Below are 23930 nucleotides of genomic sequence, written 5' to 3' on the forward strand. Positions count from 1 at the left end.
TGTCTTTAAAAAATGTGTTTATTTGGCATTATCTTTATTATTGTTTGAATAAATGCATCGTACAAAGTACAAATATAGAATTTTAATTTGGTCATTTTACACTGTTTCACTACAGAATTGCTTTTTAAGCCTGAAACACAATGAATTGATAGATATTAAACTATATTTACAACAAAAATGAAATCAAAATGGAAGACTACTGTTATCTTCATGTGATGGTACAAAGCCTCAGAATAACTCTGACAATAACAATTGTCTGGTTATTATATTGTGACAGCTGTTGTCGTTGTTTATTGGTTGGTCAGTCACTTCCAGTGAAACCGTGGCTCGGTTCCGTAAACTCTCCCTGAGGGCCAAACGCATGTACTCAAGTGGAGTGTCAACAGGGGCTTCATTGTGTGCCAGAGTTGTGCTTTCTCCACTAACACGTTGGCTCTTCACCTGGACCTGCAGGTTGTAATACTGCTGATTACTCCTGTTAAACAGACCCTGTAGGTCAATGCGAAGGTTTTTTGATGTAACCAAGTTGGACCTGGCCTGTTGGCCCAGGCCCCGGCCGTCCCATTCATTAATTAATTTGAATGCTTCGGCACGGTAATTATGAGAGTCTGCGATGGTTTGGTGATTTTCTACTGCTTCGAACATGGTCACTCTCCTCCCGTTGTTGTCCTCCCGAGTACAGATCAGCTGTGGTGGGTTAGTTTGATTGGGTTTCTTGGGTTGCCGTTTGGTGCGGTGTGGCACAGAATACCTGCACTCTCCAGGAGAGATGACTCCACAGTAATCCCAGTCATCGTTGTCTGTTGTGTAGCACCAGCTATATCCCTTGCCATGGTCTCCACAATTGTGATCTGAGCGACAAGGCACATCTCTGTAGGTGACGTCTGGCGCAGGTGAGCAGTAGTCCCAGCTGCCATGAATGTGGCACCAGAAGTAGCCAGAATACTGGCAGTCATCAGTGCAGCGTTTTCGGGATATGGTGTCATGAATCACTGCCTTTGGCTCCACTCGTCCACACTTGTCCCAGCCTCCTTTGTCCAAATAGCACCAGTGGTAATCTTGTCCATGTGTGTCACAGGGATGGTCTTGGCGACAGGCGTTGCCTTTGTAATCAACGTTTTTTCTTGGTGAGCAGTAATCCCACCCCTTTGTGGAATGGCACCAGTAGTAGTTCTCACTGTGCGTTTCACAGCTATCATAACATGGCATACCATATGTTAAGGTGTAATGGTTTAAGTCCTCTATCACATCTCCACAGTATCCCAAACCCGAGGCTGTTTCACACTGGTAGTAGCCATTGTCGTGCTGCTCACAGCAATAAAAGCACACGTTTCCCTTGTAGTCCACCCCACTCATTGGTGAACAGTACTGTAGTTCTTCTGTGCCATCTGTCTTGTGTACTGTGCACTGGTATGTCTGCAATAAGCCCTGAGGATGACAGTCGTCGGTGCATTTTATCCCATGGTGGCTGTAGAATGTTTTTCCAGAGGTGGACCATGGAGAGACGCAAAGGACAAGAGTGAGGAAGAGTGAGGGGAGTCTCCTTTGATCCTTCATTTTAGCTCTGTAGAGGAAGAGAGAGAGGAGAACAACTCTTTACAATCATACATCAGTAAGAGCAGGAAACACAACACCAAACTGACGTATGTCTGCTCATATTGTTGGGCTTTGTTACAGTGAGATGCTGATGGTAGTTTGGGTTGCGATCAAACTGGTTGCGATCATGGATTAAAGAAACAGTGACTACTAGAATCAAACGATCTCCTTCTGACACTGTTCAATGATCTCTAAAATCTGGAAACATCTGTGTTATCATTAGTTTTTTTTAATTACACCATGTTACATATTTATGAACTCAAGTAAACCAAATGCATCACTCTAGGAATGGACATGTTTAATGTTGAGTATTAGCTTTATACAACAGTAAAATAACTACAGTATCCTTTACTGTTAAATCTATCCAAGATGATGAATTCTGTTGCTTTGAGTAAATAATTTGGGTTAAATTTGTATCCATGCATCTATTAGCTATTAGTGTTAGTTAATCTCTGAAATCCAATGATCTCAGTTTAGAGGGAAAAAACACCAACTTACAGTTGCTGCATCTGCTGCATCGTCTGCTGTTTGAGGCTGACGTTCTTTATACACATGGTGTTTGTCTCAAATCTTGGACTGAACCATTTTGGAAGACCTTGTACTCTGTTAATACAGAACAGAGGGCCTTCTTCAAACACAGTGGTCAATGTTTCTGTTTGCTTGACTGTAAATTACTGCCAAGTGTTTCTGGTAAGACCATATAGATCCACTGATCAGCCACAACTTTAAACCACTGACATGTGAGGTGAATGACACTGATCATTTGGATCCAGTCCAATGTTGTGCTGGGAAACCTTGGCTCCTTCATCCATCTGGATCTTTGACATGTACCACCCACATAAACACTGTTGGAGACCAAACACACACATTGTTTTTATGTATGTTCACATTTTACTTGTTTTTAAGGACACCTGAGTCTTTAGGATTTCAGTGGTGATCGATGTCACACAAACAGACCAAACATCCTCAGTCCTCCATCAATGTGAGGAAGATCAGACACACAAATGAAATAAGACAAAAGGTTGCTGACCTTCATAAATCAGGCAATGGCCAAAAAAATTCAGCATCACACGGGAAAAGGCCCAAGTCTCTAAAACAACATTTAGACACCACCTCTATGTCACGTGCACACATGCACAAGGTTTCACAACACCAGCCTCTGCCCAGTGACATGACGCAACATGCCGAGCACCTGAACAAAAACAACTGTTTCATCCAAGTTTTTGTTTAGGTATCCTGCTTTTTCCTGATTATCTAAAGTCTCTTTTCACCCACTGCCATCATCTGAACCCGTCATAAAACTCAAACAAACAAACAAAGGTTACAGTTAGGTTTAGAAACTTAAATAGCCTGCTTAAAAAGAAACTGTGTTTTCGCAGATTTGTTCTTCAGTTTTGGAAAGGCCACGTCCGTCGCATCAAGTCCAACTGACTTGAAATTTGACACAGTCCAGCCCAATGTGCTCAACAAAAACACCTCCTGGAGTCTGCCATGTTGATTTCTCTGCTAATATGCATAATGTGGAAGACAGTTAAATTAGTTTTTGGATTTTGATGCTGTCAACAGCACATTTGGTAGACTGTATTTTAGGACTAAGCTGCACAATTCTACTGTAAATGTATAAGATTGTCACTAAGGGCTTAACAGAAAATGTATTCATTAAGGATTTGACAATTATCATAAATATTTTGAGTCTGTGTTTGGAAAAAGGCAGACCCAAACATTTAGACCCTGACCCATAGTGAGCACCACAACAAAACCACCTACCTCAAAACCTGGTACACAGAACTTGATAGCAAGTTTTCAGATTTTACCTGATCTGACTTACTGGAAACTGAAGATGATCCTTCAGTTTAATGCAACATGGAGTTCATTGTTAATGCATTTACTAAAAAAAAAATCAAGACTCAACTCAAACCAAACAAAAAGAAATTCAGGCTGAAAAATCATTCAGATTCCTTCAATACAAATCAAAGAGCTCAAAAAAGAAGAGAGAGAAAAGAGACAGCATCTGTAGGAGGAATAATACTCAGAATGATATCATACTGGAACAAATAATCAGGCAATCATTTTCACAGCCACCAGGTGGCAACATTTCCTCTTCTCCACTACAGATTTCCTTTTTGTTATTTCGTCTTTAATGCGTCCATCTTTCTTCATCACCAGTCGCGGTCCTAGCCAGTTTGGCGCCCTGGGCTAAAACTCCCTCTGGCGCACCGAGGGCTCTCGCGCTCACTTTTCGTGTATAGAACTTCGAAAAAACATCGGTGCAAATTATAAGTCTGTATTATAATGTGTGGTCTTTTCGTGTTTGTTTTACTTTGCGAGTTGGTTATTAGACGCTGCTCCAGCCGGTCAGAAAATCCCCCGCCCTCTCCTCTCTGCGCCGCAAGCAGCAGGCGCACCTCGCAAACGAAGGGCGCCCTTACTCCCAGCAAATGGGCGATAGAAAACCGATCGGTGCCTGTACCATTCCCAATATGCGCTGGTTGACGTCGGGGGAGCATGAGTACGAGCATTTTTTTTTGCCGATGCTCGTGATGCCGCCCCCCACCACGATGCCGCCCCGGGCAACCGCCCGTGTCGCCCGTATCTAAAACCGCTACTGTTCATCACAAAAATGAATCATTAAATATTTAAAACTGAGCCATTAGAATTACAGAAATATAAACCAGAGCTCTCTGTGCTTTAGATGGAGCTAAATACAAAATACATCAACATGAAAGAACAGATCAGCCTGTAAACTGACAGCTAAATACAACCTGGAATACAAAGACCATTTTTAGAAACTGATAGTTATTCTAAGAATGTCCACTAGATGGAGCCAAGTCCTTCGGAGCTGGTTTACTGAGTCTGTTAACTCTCATCTCTCTGTGTTTAACCCATTCAGAAGCTGCTGATGAAGTTCATTCATGTGCACATGGAAAAAAATGTTATAAACATTTTGAGTTATGAACAGTTGAGGCCGATGCCGGTGTCAGACTGTTTACATCTCTCACACGCGCCTACCTGTCACACCGTATCCACACAGCTCCCCCTGCTGTCCGACCTCCTCCAGTCCCTGCTCACATTACCAACAGACACCAGGACCGGACACCTGACTCTCCCGGCTTAAATAGAAAATATAAAAACACCTCCTCCCCCTGTGAGCTGTGTCCTCTTAAACACAAGGTCTCTGACCATTAAAACCTTGAACTCAACCAGTAAACTGGACTTTTTCTTCTGAACTGAGATGAATTAGCGCTGCTGATGTCTTGATGTATGAATGAGAATGTGAGTGAGTCAACAAGACTGAGCTGAAAACTGACAGGATGACTCATTATAAAACTTCCTCATTTTAATGACAAGAGTCAGAGTTTTTCCTGTTTTCATGTGTTGGAATCAAACTTCACTTTATCTTCAGAGTCAAACAGAAACAATGGAAACTCTCAGAATGAAGCTGGAGATGATTTTTAATAACATGACATCTGCTTCTTTTACAATCACGGACAAGAGCAAAGAAGTGAAGCACATAGAGATGATGATGATGATGATGATGATGATGAGTCAGTCCAGTCTAAAGGTTTTTGGTTCGGGGTTGGGTCGAATGAAGTTAAAGAACAGATCAAACTGTCCTGGATGTGTGATTGATAAGTTGTTTAGCTGTTTTCAGATTATTCTAAACTTTCTGTGACTCCACATCTGTTTTGTTGATTCTCTCCTCAGTGTCTGAGTTTGCATCACGTTGTCTTTCCTGCAGAATCCTGCTACTGATTGGAAGATGTCTAATTAAGTCTCTTGAGAATCTTGTCCAGCGTGATTTTCAGGGTGCTGATATCAGGCACAGGATGTTCTACTTTGGCCACTGGGCTCCTGCGGATTTCAGAATCCTTTTCACATCTGTCTCCATGGTAACGATCTGGGCAGTTACACAGCCATTCATTGGAGTCCAGCAGCCTCTCACACACTCCTTTGTTCTTACAGGGATCAGGGTCACAGACGGGTAAGGATTTGGAGTAATAGAGATGGATGTTGTAAACGTAATGGTCCAATATACACTCGAAACTCTGCAGGGCATTTGGGTTTACAACAAAGTCATTAGCAGTTGAATAGCTGCTGTACATCACTTTGATAAACTCTGTGACAGGAACACCAGCCACCTTATGACTGCACAGTTTTTTATGTTTAATATCCTCACACAGCATCCTTTTTTTTGTAAAATCTGGAGAAATAGCAATCAATTTCTCCTTGTAACAAGAAATCAACTGATTCTTAACTTCTTTTCTTTCTTCGTTTGTTTTCTGAGTATAGTCTACAGCCACAGTGATCTTACCCACAGGGACATTTGTCATATTATATCTATAGATGTAGTTTTGCTCCTGGTCTGTGTTGTACACCAGCACCACCCAGTTATACCAGTTGTACTTGTTGTCCAGAGCCTTTTTCACCTGATCAGCGATGGAGGTTTTGTCGTCAGGATTCATTGCTTTTCCGATCTCCTCCACATCCTTCTTCATGTACTTCTTGTAGTTGTCCAGGCAGAATTTCACAGCTGATATCTGAGCCTTGGAAACAGTCTTGAACATCTTGGTTTGTTCAGCTTCTTTGCCTGACGGGTTAAAACCAACCAGATTCCAGTAGAGCTGGTTGAGTACCATCCCCCTCCACAGCAAGCTGCTAAAATATATGTTATATTTACCGATCTCTCTGATGCTACATTTAAACTTCTTCTTCAGCAGGTCGTTGATGTTTCCACTGAGAGACGTGCTGCTGACTGTCAGGTAATGGTAGAGGTTGGCCACACTGGCCTCAACTGCTGTGTTCTCATAGTAGTTGGTGAATATCTCTGCCAGTCGGAGTCTGTCTTCAGCAGTTTTTACCAACCCACTGTTCTCACGGAACTCTTCAAACTTCTTCCAGGCGTTGAGGATGCGGACCTCATCTTGAGAATAGACGCTGGCGTAGTTGAACCATTCTACATCTGTTGCCAGGTTGGAGATCTGGAGGGAGAGAGAGTCCAGTTTCCTGTTCACCTCAGCAAACCCTTCCTTCAACGGGTCACGCTGAGGGACAAATGTCAAGACCAACATAATGATTGAAGAGACAAGAGATCCGATGCCAGGTGCCAAGCTGGCAAAGCCAGAGATCCCCTTCAACACACCTGTTATATTGTCAGTTCCAATGTAATCCACCACATCTTTCATTACACTTAGAGAGTCTTTTACAACACTTAGGCCTTTTTCTGTTTTGTCATTGGTGTTTTCAGGCAGGATTCTCTTGAACCTGTCGAGGGCTGAGAGGTCGGTGGAGGTGGAGTCATGTGACCGAGCAGAGGAGGTCGTCCAGTAAAGAAGGAGGATCAGTGAAGCCAACAGCATGGAGGTAGACCACTGTGGAGACGCCATGACTGCAACACAGATAACATAACATGGGACATTTTCCTTAATGCTGTACATTGAAGAGTACCTCACCCTCCCTTCACAACCTGCTGTTTTCTAGAAGTTTTCCTTATTCAAACTGACAGACTGAGAGTTTTGTTTGGTGCACAGACTGTGATTCTGTCCGGGACAAATTTGTGAAAGTGGGCCATAAAACCAGCTCAGTATCCTGCAAATGAAGCCCATATTGGACAGTTCATTAAGATTTACATCATGTCCTTTGATGGATGTGTACGTCTGACCTTCATACCAGAGACCAGAGTTCACATCCCATCACAGACCTGCAGGAACATTTGTCCCTTTATCAACTGAACCATGGCCACTCGTGTTTTTATTGTCTGAGCCTTCCCATAACTTACCTATAATTTATCTGATACGACCGTGATCTGTCCCTAATCTTCAGCTGTGATTTACAGATACTGTACAAAGAAGGGGGACCGGAGGGTGTGTTCCAACTACAGGGGGATCACACTCCTCAGCCTCCCTGGGAAAGTCTATGCCAGGGTGCTGGAAAGGAGAGTTCGTCCGCTAGTCGAACCTCGGATACAGGAGGAACAATGCGGTTTTCGTCCTGGTCGCGGAACACTGGACCAGCTCTTTATCCTCTCGAGGATACTTGAGGGTGCATGGGAGTTTGCCCAACCAGTCTACATGTGTTTTGTGGACTTGGAGAAGGCATTCGACCGTGTCCCTCGGGGTGTCCTGTGGGAGGTGCTGCGGGAGTATGGGGTGTCTGGCCCATTGCTACGGGCCATTCGATCCCTATACAACCGTTGCAAGAGCTTGGTTCGCATTGCCGGCAACAAGTCGGACTCGTTCCCGGTGGGTGATGGGCTCCGCCAGGGCTGCCCTTTGTCTCCGGTTCTGTTCATAATTTTTATGGACAGGATTTCTAGGCGCAGCCAAGTGGCGGAGGGCTTTCGCTTTGGTGGCCTCAGAATCTCATCTCTGATTTTTGCGGATGATGTGGTTCTGTTGGCTTCATCGGGTGAGGGCCTCCAGCTCGCACTGGAGCGGTTCGCAGCCGAGTGTGAAGCAGCGGGAATGAGGATCAGCACCTCCAAATCTGAGGCCATGGTTCTCAGCCGGAAAAGGGTGGAGTGCCCACTCCGGGTCGGGGATGAGTTCCTGCCTCAAGTGGAGGAGTTCAAGTATCTCGGGGTCTTGTTCGCGAGTGATGGGAGAAGGGAGCCGGAGATCGACAGACGGATTGGGGCTGCAGCTGCAGTAATGCGGACGCTGCACCGGTCCGTCGTGGTGAGGGAGCTGAGTGTAAAAGCGAAGCTCTCAATTTACCGGTCGATCTACGTCCCTACCCTCACCTATGGCCACGAGCTGTGGGTAGTGACCGAAAGAACGAGATCGCGGATACAAGCGGCAGAAATGAGCTTCCTCCGAAGGGTGGCTGGCCTCTCCCTTAGAGATAGGGTGAGAAGTTCGGCCATCCGGGAGGGGCTCAGAGTAGAGCCGCTGCTGCTCCACATCGAAAGGAGTCAGCTGAGGTGGTTCGGGCATCTGACAAGGATGCCCCCTGGGCGCCTCCTGGGTGAGGTGTTCGAGGCATGTCCCACCGGGAGGAGGCCCCGGGGCAGACCCAGGACACGCTGGAGAGATTATATCTCTCGGCTGGCCTGGGAACGCCTTGGTATTCCCCCGGATAAGCTGGAGGAGGTGGCTGGGGAGAGGGAGGTCTGGGCCTCTTTGCTTAGGCTGCTGCCCCCGCACCCAGCCTCGGATAAAGCGGATGAAAATGGATGGATGGATGGATGGATGTACAAAGTGGCAGTTTTTAAAACATTGTAAAATTGTTCCATATCGATGTTCTTGTCTGGTGAAATGGTTACATTAAAGTTAGCTCTTCTGCTCAGAGAAAAGTTTGTTTAAGACCATGTAACTTACATAATTTACTATGTACATAACTGTGTACTCTGACAGTTTGTTAAAGTCACTCATTATGTTCAAAAGGAGGAAATGGACAGGTCTAATTTAGACGAATATATTAAAACATCATCTGCATATAGTCAGACTTTGAACTCTTGCTTTCCGATCTCACTTCTGTGTTGGAGCTGAAAGCAGCAGCAAAACATTCAATGTCCAGAGAAAAAAAGGAACAAAGAATGGCCAGTCCCTCATTATTACTTCCAGGGTCACATATCTGTGGCTTATTCAATTCTCCCTAACCTGAGTTAAGAGTTACATCTGCTCCATAACTTACCTATAATTTAGAGAGAGAGACATGGGGAGAGGGAGGGGAGGGAGAAACTAACCCGAACATGATCAATAATCTTTGGTAATATTTGGTCAGAATAATTTTTTGAACTTCATCAAAACAACATTTCAGAACAAAGTTTAAATGATGTGTTGTAGAAACGACTGTGGAAAATGTTTTTGTGAGAAAAACATTAACATTTTAAATATAGAACATTTTCACATCATTGGATGAACACTGTGAAGTAATGACACAGTTCATGACTGTGGACAGAGCCTGCACAGGTTAATAACATCACAGCCTCATTATACTGACCTCACTGGTGTGTTACATCTTTTCTCTGTAAGCTGACTGTATGAAGCAGGTGATGACAAATGTTTCTCTAACTATAGCCAACATTAATATTGATTTTAAATGATCAAACAAAGATCAGGTTTTAGTTTCTGTCTTATGAAAACGAACCTTGAAGGACCAGAGACCAGTGATATGCAGCATTTTTACATCAAGTTCTCATTCAACAGTATTTAACATTTTCCCAGATATCAGAACAAAGGAGTCATGAACAGAGGGGCAACAAGTGGTAAAAGAAGTGAACAACCTGTGGTCAGTCATGTTTGTCAGTCAAAGACTCAGTCATGGAAACCCAGAATCAAAAAACCTGAACTTTCCACTACACGAGTGAAACAATGAGGTCGATCTGTGTCAAACCAGGCAGAATCCAGGAAAGAGATTTCAGCACATCTCAGGTTTGAATCTTTAATGTTTAAGGTCCCAAAAATTAGGCCTGTAAAATATGTTTGGTCTCTCACATGTTTAAAATTATTATTCACAGCCTTAACAACCTTTGTAGGATGGAAGACAAACATATTCTCAGTTTGACTGAGCCATTAACAGATTGTACTGCAGCCTATTGATTTTCTATAGAGCCGCAGATCTGAGAGTGATACTGAAGGTATCATAAACCTGGACCTCTGTACGTCATCTGTATGTAACTATGTTTAACTGTACGATCCCTGTTAGATAAATAAATGTTAAAGACTCAGACCTGGGAAGAGGCTTGGAGAGCTGGATACTGGTCCAGAAAGGTGAGGCTGGTGGAGCTGATCAGCAGGTAGTCTGGATGGTTGTTGGATGATGGTCTGTGACCACAGTCTGGAGGCTGTTGACCTCTGAGCTCCACACAGCACAACCAGCTATTCTTATAGGAGGCTGACTGACCACACCTTCCCTTCAACCACATGATTCTCATCCACTTTGGAGCAGGTGGAGCTGGAGGCACAGAGGTTTACCTTATATGGAGAAATGATAGGAAGACGACTGCTTTATATGAAAAGACCAAAACCACAAAGAGATACTGTTCAACGGTCTGAACCACCTCGTCTTTACCAGTTAGAAAACACCACGTACAGGAGATGGCAGATGTGAATTGTAGCCATGAGACAGGGCTTTACCTCCCTTCTTCTCTCTCTTATACACTGAGTATACACACTAATGTTAACAGAGTCTGATCCTGCACTTAGTTCAACAGGACAAAGAGAATCAGAATCAGGGCCTGGTGGTGGTACGCCTCCATAAACCAATCAAGTTTCAGGAAATATGGTCACAGTCTCCCCTTCTGTTCCTGAGGTATGGTGTTGAATAATGGACAGAAAGGTTATGATGTCACACTGAAGCTAACCTTTGACCTTTTGGATAGAAAATGTCATCACTTCATTACTTTAACCTCTTAGGCCTCTGGCAGAAATTAGTCATAATCAGTACATTAGTTATGACCTTCCACCTTTGACCAAAATCGAATCCGTTTATCTCTGAGACCAAGTGAACGTTTGTGTCAAATTATAGGAAATTCTCTCAAGATGTTCCTGAGATATTTTCTCCATGAGAACAGGACAGACAGACATCCTGAAAACATGATATCTCTGTCTGTTACTGGTGCAGAGGTTATCAGTAATCAGTATAACTGTAGGTGTCAGGCTCCTAACACAGCACAGTGTCTCTGTTTGTGATGATCTCCATCAACAGGCCCAGGATGACCCACCCTTCATGTCAGGGATCATCACCGGTGATCAGAGTTGGGTCTATGGCTGCGACCCAGAGACCCGGAGAATGAGTCCAACTTGACACTTAATTAGACAGAAGAGGCTGAAAACCAAACAAAGATGGACGCCTCTGGTCAGCCAAAGTCAGCTGGTCATGTGATTAAACACTAATGTCATGGATATGGTGTCACATGTTGATCCTGACCAACGTCTGTCTCCACCGTCCATCACACAAGACAGAAGAAGTTCTTCCTGTTGAATCAAACAGACGAACACAGAGTGAGTCCTGATGGAACAGACCTGTGGATCCACAGTCACGTTCAGTCTGATAAAGAACATCCAGTAATGAAAGGACTCTAGAAACTCAGTATTTGAATAGACAGCAGGTTCTGTTTGCTTAAATACACAGAGAGACGCTGATGGTGCAGCTGAGCAGCTGCCTCCATCTTTAAACAGACAGAGCAGCTCGGCTGCATCATTTGCATCCACTCAAACATCAGGAGACTACTACTACTATTACCGCTACTGCTGCTATTATTCCTGCGACTACTTTGTTTACTGCAAGTACTACTACATCCAGTGGAATATTAGGAGAGGAAAACAACAACTACTACTGTTACTGCTGCTGCTACTTGTAGATTCAATGTGCTGATGCTCTGTCGTTATCTGAGCTGCAGTTTAAACCTGTTGTCTGGGTCAAAGTCACATGACCTCTGCTGCGTCCTCAGAGCCTGCGGTTTGCATCCAGTCAAACATCATGAGACAACAACGACTGCTATTACCCAGCTTTACCATTATTAATAAGCTATTACCACGCTTCATGTGCCACTGCTGCTAACAGCTGATGCAGTGGATACTGTCAAAGCAGAGAAAGTGCTGAAACTGCTCACAAACAGCCAGAAAACAAACAGAACACACGTCAGCTTCTGTCACAACCAGTCACTAAGTTCTATTGTTTGGAAAGAAATTCAGAGAAATTCATGCAGCTCTGGTTTAACAAACCAATCAATAAAAGCACATGTTAAAATTATAATTATACAATTGTAAAATAATATAAATTATATCTTCCAATAACTTTAAACTAATGTGTTCACATATTTTAATACCCACCCCCACCAGACAGAGCTGCTTCAGTAATAACAGACAAGAAGAAGATGCAGATATTCTATAGGTGCTGTATTCTCTCTCACACACATAAGGTCAATTACAACACCCTAAAAAGAACTGTTACAGGGCAGTAGGGAAAAACCACCGATCATCATATCAGGAAATACTTATGAAATTTAATGATTCAAAAACAAAGTCTGACAGGTGATCAACAAATACAAGGCAAAACCACAAAATCCAAATACCTGAGTGTGTGAAAATGAAGTCTCACCTTTGTGTCATTTCTTCAGTTTTCTCTTTAATCTTCCACATCTACACTGCATCTGCTGTAACTGAACAATGATCCCTGTTTCCAAAACACAACATGACTGTGCACAGCCCTGACATTAATCAGAGGAAAATGATTTTTCTGGGCTTTAGACGAGTTTTAAAAAAAAAGAAAGAAAGAAAAAAAAGATTAAAACTCCATGGCTCAAAAATACACAATCCCAAGACTAATAACTTACTGTGTTTATAGATGGAGATGTCCTGTCAACAGTTTGAGGAATAGTAAAAACATGAGTCACTGAGATTAATTTATATCCATAAAGTGCATTTACCAATGAATCAAGACTCCAAACTCACACAAAAATAAATTCAGGCTGAAAAATCCTTCAGATTCCTTCAACACAAATCAAAGAGCTCAAAAGAGGAAGAGAGAAAAAAGAGACAGCATCTGTAGGAGGAATAATACTCAGGAGAATGATACTGGAACAAATAATCAGGATATCATTTTAACAGCCACTAGGTGGCATCATTTCTTCTCCTCCACTCCTCCTGTTTGTTATTTCTTCTTTAATGTGTCCATCTTTCTTCATCACATAAATGCATCATTAAATATTTTACCTTGAAGACAAAGACCATTTAAAACTGAGACATTAGAGTTACAGAAATATAAATCAGAGCTCTCTGTGCTTTAGATGGAGTTAACTCTCATCTCTCTGTGTTTAACCCATTCAGAACCTGAATGATCAAGTCCATTCATGTGCACATGGAAAATAAATATATTAACAGTTCAGTGAAAAACAGATATAATTGGAGAATTAGAAAGAGAATATTGTAAAAGAGCAGTGAGTCTCCATCCACAGATATTTTGAGACGTCCTTCTACAGCTGTCCACCAGGTGGAGCCAGAGTTCTCCACACTGATTATTCTGGGTCTAATTTCTCTGACTTCACTGAGGTTTTACAGTTTTTTCTGATTGCTTAAGCACATTTTTTGTAACTATTGACTATTTTTGCAAAACTCTTCACACAAATAAGAAAACCTGTCACCCAATCATCAAAACATTGTAGTTCTCTTGCAAAAGCAAACACAGCTAGATTACAGTTTTTGCCCGTTGCTTGAACACTATAAACCCATGCTTAGACTAAAGTAACACAACGTGAAGCTGTTGTTACCATACCTCAAACACATGTACCCCTACCTTAAACAAAAGCGCTGCTTTGCACCCCAGTACCAATTATGCAACACACCTACTCCCTCATGCAACACACATGGTCCTGCATGCTACACTCTATTTCATACATAAGACACTTCGCTCACAAAATGAAATCTCAGGGTGCCATTCGGAAAACACATGTATCCAAAATACAAAACACATCGGGTAATTGCAACCACTCAAATACACACCTGAAGGCACCTACTTGCAAAACCGAACACCAATAAGCCAACTACAAAAAGCCCCCAGCGTAGCCATTCCAAGAACTTTGCAAGCATGGATGGAGGGAGAGCAAGAGGATATTTACCCCGGTGCCCAGCGGGAGAGGACATTGCTTGCGATGTTGATGAGGTCCTGTGGCCAGACCCCAACAGACGGCGGGATCCATGAGCCCACTTATGCACAATTGTCATGGTTTTTTGTGTTTACAGTATAGTGTTTTTTCTATTGCAGTACTATTGTGTTGTTGTTGTTTTATTTGCTGTACCTGTATTCATGGTACTGCAATGTGCAGTATTGAGTAGGTCTATTTGCGTTTATGGTTGTTTGGAAATGTGTCTCCTGTAAATGTGCCTTCTGAATAAACAATGGGAATCAAGGACTGCAGTGTTTTATGTACAGCAGACTAGTGTGTTCCCCCTGATCTGTGAGTGTTTGCATATGGTGCAGGTATGTGTCATTTTGTCAACAGAGTTACATTTTGACAAAGGAATGTTAGGTTTTGACAGCGTCTTCAGGTCTCAGATAGGCGTCTGGGAAGGGATCTCAAAACTGGATTATAGATGGCAGAGAGTTGGTGTCGTAAACCCCGCCTCTGTTCAAAGATGGTCGCTCACAGTGGACATAGATGCTTCTTTCACTCCTCTTTCAAACCATCTGTCCTCTCTGTCCAAAATGTGAACATTGGCATCTTCGAAAGAGTGACCTTTGACCTTTAGATGCAGATGGACTGCTGAGTCTTGTCCTGTGGAGGTGGCTCTTCTGTGTTGTGCCATGCGCTTGTGAAGTGGCTGTTTGGTCTCTCCGATGTAGAGGTCTGGGCATTCCTCGCTGCACTGTACAGCATACACCACATTGTTAAGTCTGTGTTTTGGAGTTTTGTCTTTCGGGTGAACCAGTTCTTGTCTGTGTATGAACAGTATCCACACATTTAGTCTTCTTGCCAGTGAACTGCTTTAAATCTTTTGACCTGAAATTCACTTCAATATTTCTCATTCAGAACAGTTCTGTTCATGTTACTATGTTTTTATTTAATCTAAAACAAAATATGAAGCTTTTCACTGAAAATGCAATGATATTTGAGTAGTAGTGGCAGATATGGAGTGAGAGATACCTGCAGAATGAGGTGAGAGAGAGAAAACATTAAATTAATGACTTGCAGTCATGTGATATAAATGCTCGGTGCATCATGGGAAGTCCCACAGCAGTACATTAGCCTTAACTGTAAGCTTTATCAAAGAGGACCGTTTTAAACCAAACCTTAAATGTAGAGACAGACGTGCATTTATAAACCACAGTGATGCATTTGGATAATCTGATGTTGACTGAGCTCTTTAAGATGTGATGGTGCCTGACCATTAAAAGATTTTACATGGAGCCCAAGTAGAGAAGCACAGAAGAATCTCTTCTACTTTCTATCAGCAGTTATACTGCAGCGTTTTGGATCATCTCTTTGAGACTGGACATAATCCTCACATGCTAATAAGGATCATATGCAGTCTGTGCCCGTCCTTCCCTTCTCTTCCACTGTGGTTTCTGATGTGCTGCAAAGGACTGATCACTGGAAATCAACTGGAGAGGAAAACAGATCTTTTTAATGATCTGTTGAAGGCATCTGGTTCAATCAGTCACTGTCACTACAAATATCACACAGTAGATGGTTTCAGAGTCACCTCTCTGGGAAACAGCACTGTGTTAAAATGGAAAAATGGGCACAGACCTTTGCATACAAACAGTGTTACTGACCTTGACTTAAATTTCTCTTATAAACACAAATGATTTTATAGTGACAGTTTCTTAAATGATTTTTATTGTGTACATTCACTGCATTGTTGCAAGTTGCTCTTGCAAAGCAATTTAGGACATATCTTTAACAAGTTTGATGGAAATAAACTTCAGTTTTGAGGACATTGATCTGAAAAGCAGTCAAACACAGAGTTTGGACAGAGACAGAGAAATGCTGACCTGCAGGTTTTTCTCTGTTTAAAAAGCCAAAGTCCTGTTGGTTGTCCACAGCATCACAGTCTTTAACAAGCAAATATTACAGATTATTCCTGATGAAATGTTTCATTTGAATGTCAGTGAGTGCCAGTGAACTGCATTAAATCACCTCAATTCACTTCAGTGTTTCTCATTCATTCTCATTCATAGCAGTTCTGTCAATACAGAAATGTTGCCATCCATTTATATAACCTTAATTCATTTTAATTTCATTGCTTGTTAAATAAACACTGTGATGCTGTGTACCACCAACAGGACTTTGGCTTTTTAAACAGAGAAAAACCTGCAGGTCAGCATTTCTCTGTCTCTGTCCAAACTCTGTGTTTGACTGTTTTTCAGATCAGTGTCCTCAAAGCATTCTCTTCTGCAGAACACTGAAATGAAAAAGAAATATTAATTATCATTGAATCATTAATGACTTGTGTGTGTCTGTCTCCACATAAGGTAAACCTCTGAGCCTCCAGCTCCACCTGCTCCAAAGTGGATGAGAATCATGTGGTTGAAGGGAAGGTGTGGTCAGTCAGTCTCCTATAAGAATAGCTGGTTGTGCTGTGTGGAGCTCAGAGATCAACAGCCTCCAGACTGTGGTCACAGACCATCATCCAACAACCATCCAGACTACCTGCTGATCAGCTCCACCAGCCACACCTTTCTGGACCAGTATCCAGCTCTCCAAGCCTCTTCCCAGGTCTGAGTCTTTAACATTTATTTATCTAACAGGGATCGTACAGTTAAACATAGTTACATACAGATGATCACTGCAGCAGATGTAACTCTTAACTCAGGTTAGGGAGAATTGAATAAGCCACAGATATGTAACCCTGGAAGTAATAATGAGGGACTGGCCATTCTTTGTTCTTTTTTTTCTCTGGACATTGAATGTTTTGCTGCTGCTTTCAGCTCCAACACAGAAGTGAGATCGGAAAGCAAGAGTTCAAAGTCTGACAATATGCAGATGATGTTTTAATATATTCGTCTAAATTAGACCTGTCCATTTCCTCCTTTTGAACATAATGAGTGACTTTAACAAACTGTCAGAGTACACAGTTATGTACATAGTAAATTATGTAAGTTACATGGTCTTAAACAAACTTTTCTCTGAGCAGAAGAGCTAACTTTAATGTAACCATTTCACCAGACAAGAACATCGATATGGAACAATTTTACAATGTTTTAAAAACTGCCACTTTGTACAGTATCTGTAAATCACAGCTGAAGATTAGGGACAGATCACGGTCGTATCAGATAAATTATAGGTAAGTTATGGGAAGGCTCAGACAATAAAAACACGAGTGGCCATGGTTCAGTTGATAAAGGGACAAATGTTCCTGCAGGTCTGTGATGGGATGTGAACTCTGGTCTCTGGTATGAAGGTCAGACGTACACATCCATCAAAGGACATGATGTAAATCTTAATGAACTGTCCAATATGGGCTTCATTTGCAGGATACTGAGCTGGTTTTATGGCCCACTTTCACAAATTTGTCCTGGACAGAATAACAGTCTGTGCACCAAACAAAACTCTCAGTCTGTCAGTTTGAATAAGGAAAACTTCTAGAAAACAGCAGGTTGTGAAGGGAGGGTGAGGTACTCTTCAATGTACAGCATTAAGGAAAATGTCCCATGTTATGTTATCTGTGTTGCAGTCATGGCATCTCCACAGTGGTCTACCTCCATGTTGTTGGCTTCACTGATCCTCCTTCTTTACTGGACGACCTCCTCTGCTCGGTCACATGACTCCACCGACCTGTCTCCACCACACAGGGTAAAAAGAGCCCTGCCTTTCCGTACCAGAGAGGAGGTCGCAGCATCTATGCAGACTGCAAAAGATGTTTTGAATTTCATCAATGACAGGATTGGAAAGAAAAATGTTGAAACATTGTCAAGTGTCTTGAAGGGGATCTCCAATATCGCCAGCTTGGCACCCGTCATCGGAGGTCTGGTCTTGCCCATTGTCAATGTGGTCTTGGCCTTCGTCCCTCAAGAAAACCCCCTGAAGGAGCTGAGGGAAGGGTTTTCTCAGGTGAACAGGAAACTGGACTCTCTCTCCCTCCAGATCTCCAACCTGGCAACAGATGTAGAATGGTTCAACTACGCCAGCGTCTATTCTCAAGATGAGGTCCGCATCCTCAACGCTTGGAAGAAGTTTGAAGAGTTCCGTGAGAACAGTGGGTTGGTAAAAACTGCTGAAGACAAACTCCGACTGGCAGAGATATTCACCAACTACTATGAGAACACAGCAGTTGAGGCCAGTGTGGCCAACCTCTACCATTACCTGACAGTCAGCAGCACGTCTCTCAGTGGAAACCTCAACGGCCTGCTGAAGAAGAAGTTCAAATGTAGCATCAGAGAGATTGGTAAATATAACATATATTTTAGCAGCTTGCTGTGGAGGGGGATGGTACTCAACCAGCTCTACTGGAATCTGGTTGGTTTTAACCCGTCAGGCAAAGAAGCTGAACAAACCAAGATGTTCAAGAATGTCTCTGAAGCTCAGATATCAGCTGTGAAGTTCTGCCGGAAGAACTATACACAGTACATGGAGAAGGATGTGGAGGAGATCAGCAAAGCAATGAATCCCGATGACAAACAAGCCATTGCTTATCAGGTGAAAAAGGCTCTAGATGAGAAGTACAACTGGTATAACTGGGTGGTGCTGGTGTACAGCACAGATCGGGCTGGCGATCACATGTTTTATAATATGAAGGAGGTCCCCACGGGGAAGATCACTGTGGCTGTGGGCTACACTCAGAAAACAGAGGAAGAAAGAAAAGTACAAGTTTTGAATCAGTTGAATTCTTGTTATTCAGGGATGTGGCGAAGATATTCTGTTAACCACCCTCTGAGTGACAGGATGGGGTGTGTTTATATTGAAGAGCAAGTACCACAATGCAGTGGAGAGGTTGCTGGTGTTCCTGTAAGAGAGTTTCTTAAAATAATGCACACCAGCTATAAAGAGGACTTTGGTAAAGTTCCAGATGCCCTGCAGACTTTCGACTGTAAGTCGGGAGGCTTCGCATACAGGTTCTTTGTGCATTATTCCCAAACCTTACCCGTCTGTAACCCTGATCCCTGTCTGAATGGAGGAAAGTGTGAGAGGCTGCTGGACTCCAATGATTGGCTGTGTGAGTGCCCAGATGGTTACTATGGAGACACATGTGAAAAGGAGTCTACGATTAGCGTGGCTTCAGAGACTGATTTACAACATCCTGTGCCTGACATCAGCACCATTGACATCAAACTGGACAAGATGGAGTCCAAATTGAAAAACATGGAGTCCAAACTGGAGGAGATTCTCAACAAACTTGGTTAGACATCTCCCAATCAAAGGCAGATTTCTGCAGGAACAACAACATAACGCACACTCAGAAACGAACCACCTATCAAGTGACTGAGGAGAGAATCAACAAGATAGATGTGGAACTAAAATAACTAAAGTAAATTAACAATCAAAGAAATACTCAATAAATCACTTATCAATCACACATCCAGGACGGTTTGATCTGATCAGAGTTTGTTCTTTAACTTCTTTCAATCTGAATCAAAAAGCTTTAGACTGGACTGACTCGTCATCATCATCATTACTATGTGCTTCACTTCTTTGCTCTTGTCCGTGATTGTAAAAGAAGCAGATGTCATGCTATTAAAAATCATCTCCAGCTTCATTCTGAGAGTTTTCATTGTTTGTTTGACTCTGAAGATAAAGTGAAGTTTGATTCCAACACATGCAAACAGGAAAAACTACACAGGCCCTGAAAGGCAAGTGAGATTTTTAAAAATTATTATTTTTTGATGGGGCCAAGATAATTTTTCTAAGTCGGCCATCGAGAGCACCAAGACAAATCCTGGTGGACCATAGTAAGTGTTAACTGCCCCCGTCAGTCTCTGGTCACATTTTTGCCATCAGGCTTTCTTTCAGAAAGATCTAAAATACAAATAATTAAAATACTGAAAATAATAAGTTAACAGGATTCAAACCCCAGTCTCCTGGGTGACGTCCTGTGTTTGATCCATCATCATCCATCCACCTTGACTTGTTGATGCTGTCATTCTTTATATGACCTCATCCAACCTCCTAAAGCCTCCGTAACACACAACCTTCACTCAGTAAAACACATTTCCAGCCAAAAGAAAGATATGATATTTATGTTACATAACATGCTAACACACAATACATAGACCCTATGTTTAGAGTTCATGGAGACATTTAAAATCACCCATTTAGACTGGGAACGTGGTACATTGCAGCCTCTTGTGGCCAAGATTAGTATTACACCAACAAAAGGTATTGGAAAGCCAGCCTCCTGCAGCTGCAGCTGGCCTTCCAATTTTAAACAGTTCTGAGACTTTGTGGTGGGAATTTTATCTGTTTTGATCTGGAGAACAGGTAAGAACTTGTTTTTCTGTTCACATCAGTTTTGGTTGAGTAGAGTGATGTTGGACTCCCCAGGGCTGCTGCTCTATCACTGAGCCCAGCTGCAGTTTAACAAGTTAAAGTTAAGTCAAACCTCTGAAACAGCGCCTTCTACAGGATACAGCAGCTGGTTCAGACTAAACCACAGGCTCTGAGGATGCAGCAGAGGTCATGTGACTTTGACCCAGACAACAGGTTTAAACTGCAGCTCAGATAACGACAGAGCAACAGCACAACGGATCAGTTTGATTACTTTGATGGAATCAGCCTGAAAGTAAAACTGCTCATCATCACTTCATTTAGGTTTTCATTCTTTCATTCACTCTAAAAAATTAAAGGGCTGAAATCTACAAATAACAGGATGAGGAACTGAAGCAGAGGTAACCCCTAACCCCCTCATGAATGAATTTATGCTGCACTAATCAGAATCAGAATCGTGTTTATTGGCCAAGTATATGTGCAGACACATACAGGGAATTTGGTTCCGGTAGATGGTTGCTCTCAAGCACAGCAATATAAATCACACACACACACACACACACACACACACACACACACACACACACACACACACACACACACACACACACACACACACACACACACACACACGTGTCTATATACACACACACACACATATACATACACACACACACACATACATACACAAAGCTGTGTAAACCAACTATAAATAACGAATCTAAACTTATATACATAAAATACAAAAATGAATGAGGTGGAATGAATACTACAGAATGTACATAAGGTGCAGCTGCAGTCTGGCAGTGGGAGCAGTGTGACAGGTCAACTGTTAAGAAGGGAGATGGCGAGGGGAAAGAAACTGTTCCTATGTCGGGTGGTCCTGGTCTGCAGGCTTCTGTACCATCTGCCAGAGGGCAGCAGATCAAAAAGTCTGTGTCCAGGGTGTGAGGGGTCTGCGATGATTTTCCCTGCCCGTTTCCTGGTTCTTGAGAGGTACAGATCCTGGATGGAGGGCAGGGGCGTGCCGATGATCCTTTCTGCTGCCCGTACAGTCCGCTGCAGTCTGCTCCTGTCCTGTTTAGTGGCTGCACCATACCAGACTGTGATGGAGGAGCACAGGACAGACTCAATGACTGCAGTGTAGAGCTGGATCAGCAGCTCCTGTGGAAGACTGTACTTCCCCAGTAATGTGAATATTTGCAGGGAAATCAAACGCATTTTACTCGCAGTACTCGAGCTGACTTACCTTTGTTTGAATGACGACTTGTACGCGCTGACTCCACAGACAAGGTATGAAAATATGTCAGGCTACGTCAATAGCGGTTGGTCTTCAGGGTTTCTACTCCACGCCGTATTTCCTACGGGTCCACATTTCCAATGCACGCTATTTTCTGCAAGTACCGCTGCTTCGCCTCTGAACGCAATCGGTCTCTACAGTCCTTTCTCTTTTGAGCCGCTTTTAAGCATCTTGTAATCGTCGTTCCAACACAGTGTGTTTGTTTTGATTCGTAGACCCTGAAAATGGTGCCGCGCTCCCACAATGCATTGCGGCGTGACGTCAGCTCCAAAGCCCTATCCGGTTGTTCAGTGATGACACGACGAATCCTACTTCCGGGCCTAAAGTAGTCTGCGTTTAATATGGCTTTTGTGGGTTTTTTTGGTTTTTTTTTTGCCTGTCCCATTTGGTTCTTTAGCCATCAGAATTGTTGTCTGAAGACCAACAAGGATACCCAATGGATTTACTTTGCCAAATGGATCATCGTGGCATTGCCGTATTGGTCCATTTGGTCGACCTTTGTTTTTATTATTTATTATATTTTATTTTCAGATGTTACAGACGGGACAGACATGAGTGAGGGATAGGAAAGGGAGAAAGAAAGAGGAAGGAAAAGAAAAACAGAAGGGGAGAGGGACAGTGAGAAAGGGGGGGGAGGAAAAAAAAATCTCCTGGATCACCTGTTGAGAGAAGAAGAATAGAAAACAAGCAAAAAAAAACCCCCAAAGCAACATACTAAACACAACACCATCGCATTAATCTAGCTAAGTGTAAACAGCAGTAAATACTAAATATTCAATGTTGTTGTGCAGCACGCACGCTTTTGTGTTGTTAACATGTTTAATGTTATGTATTTTCTTCTATTTGATCTCAAAAAGCTCCTAAAACAGTCAGTGATCACTGTTGACCTCCCTCGGCTTTTATTACCGCTAATCATTTATTTAAGCTCAGTTTTTAAAACCTTAGGATGTAACTACAGCCCAGCCCATGCAGCAGTATATGAATGACTAACCTCGTATTGTGGATGGATTATCTCAGTTGTTCTCCTGGCTGAAGTTTGGTCCTTTTACAGCATCCTGCCATGCGATTACATTTGTTCCTGACCACCGAGAACACTCACGGTAACTTTTATCAAGTGGAAAAAAAGTTAGCTTGTTTATATTATGCTAACATAGCTGTGTCGCTAGCGGTCACGTAGCACATCATTATATACCAGCTAGCCAAACTTCAGTAACCCTACAAACGTCACTGCTGTTTAGTTTTCTGTCTTCATTTATGTTGGAAGTGATAGCAGAGCTGTACGTTTGAATTTGTTTCCAAACCCCCGCAGTCAGGACATGCTATATTGTATTTAGATAGAAGCTAGCGAGCTAACTCCCTGCTAACTTCTGACTCCGTTAAATGTCATAAATTCCGTTTTCATGGATGCCTGGATGTTAAACTCAATTGTTACACCTGGTAGAGCAGAACGCTGATCATTTTATTAAAGATGAAAGACTTTAGATAGTTTTTCAACTCTCAGTAATGCCATAGTGATCGTTTGATATATGGACCTGCAGCGGAGTTTAGACCCAGACACGGCTAGTGACGTCAGACTGAACAACCAGATTGGAAAGGGGAAGTGTTTAGAACCCCCCCCCCCCAAATCATGACCAGGGTGGGGGCAGTGCTGAAGGATACAATGCATAACAGGGTTTGCTGACTCAATAACCACAGAGCCTCGAAACCTCCCCCCCCTTAACATCAGCACAAATGCTGTGCACTGGGAGCTCCATGGTTTAGGTTTAAATGACCTCACTCTGGTTTTGTAAAACTAATGGAAAATTGTTCATATTATGCTCTCACAAGTTTACTGAGCCACTTCTGCACCTTTGTTTCTCTCCTTTGACTCTGCCATCTATCAATCAATCGATGTTTTTAACTTTGACTGCATTTCTCCATGAGCTTACTATCTGGTATGGCTGTAATTATGCATACCAGTTCATTATTTTTGACCATCTGCTCCTATCCTTCAAGGTCACATGGGTCAGCTGGAGGACTGTTGACTGTTGCTTAACCGGGTGAAACTCTCTCTCAAGTTGAACACAGGATACACACACACACACACACACACACACACACACACACACACACACACACACACGCAAATCTCCCATGTACACAGACACGCACTTACCCCCCCCCAATGCC

The 23930-nt window shown here is 42.7% G+C and overlaps 3 protein-coding genes across 3 annotated transcripts; 1 reads left to right on the top strand and 2 right to left on the bottom strand.

The window, feature by feature from the left end:
* LOC145432016 (uncharacterized) lies at positions 1-2249 on the bottom strand. The gene is made up of 2 exons (XM_080308622.1): positions 2095-2249; positions 1-1564 (listed from the first exon to the last, which is right to left on the bottom strand). Exons 1-2 carry the CDS (start codon positions 2148-2150, stop codon positions 229-231), a joined length of 1392 nt encoding a protein of 463 aa, XP_080164748.1. The 5' UTR covers positions 2151-2249; the 3' UTR covers positions 1-228.
* Positions 2250-5024: 2775 nt separating this feature from the next.
* On the bottom strand, positions 5025-10335 carry LOC113008908 (uncharacterized). The gene is made up of 2 exons (XM_026146838.2): positions 10268-10335; positions 5025-6982 (listed from the first exon to the last, which is right to left on the bottom strand). The coding sequence occupies exon 2, from the start codon at positions 6978-6980 to the stop codon at positions 5361-5363; it is 1620 nt and encodes a 539-aa protein (XP_026002623.2). The 5' UTR covers positions 6981-6982; positions 10268-10335; the 3' UTR covers positions 5025-5360.
* A 6274-nt stretch (positions 10336-16609) lies between these two features.
* Positions 16610-19733, top strand: LOC113008902 (SE-cephalotoxin-like). Its single transcript, XM_026146826.2, has 2 exons — positions 16610-16756; positions 17715-19733. Exon 2 carries the CDS (start codon positions 17717-17719, stop codon positions 19379-19381), a length of 1665 nt encoding a protein of 554 aa, XP_026002611.2. The 5' UTR covers positions 16610-16756; positions 17715-17716; the 3' UTR covers positions 19382-19733.
* The last annotated feature ends 4197 nt before the right edge of the window (positions 19734-23930 follow it).

Source organism: Astatotilapia calliptera, chromosome 2 (genome assembly GCF_964374335.1).
Source record: "Astatotilapia calliptera chromosome 2, fAstCal68.1, whole genome shotgun sequence".
NCBI lineage: Eukaryota > Metazoa > Chordata > Actinopteri > Cichliformes > Cichlidae > Astatotilapia > Astatotilapia calliptera.

Excerpts from the sequence above, each read along its gene's own strand:
- LOC145432016 (XM_080308622.1), bottom strand. The coding sequence starts at position 2,150 with ATGTGTATAAAGAACGTCAGCCTCAAACAGCAGACGATGCAGCAGATG. Across the intron at positions 1,565-2,094 it reads ATGCAGCAGATGCAGCAACT|AGCTAAAATGAAGGATCAAA; the intron begins GTAAGTTGGTGT and ends CTTCCTCTACAG.
- LOC113008908 (XM_026146838.2), bottom strand. The coding sequence starts at position 6,980 with ATGGCGTCTCCACAGTGGTCTACCTCCATGCTGTTGGCTTCACTGATC.
- LOC113008902 (XM_026146826.2), top strand. The coding sequence starts at position 17,717 with ATGGCATCTCCACAGTGGTCTACCTCCATGTTGTTGGCTTCACTGATC.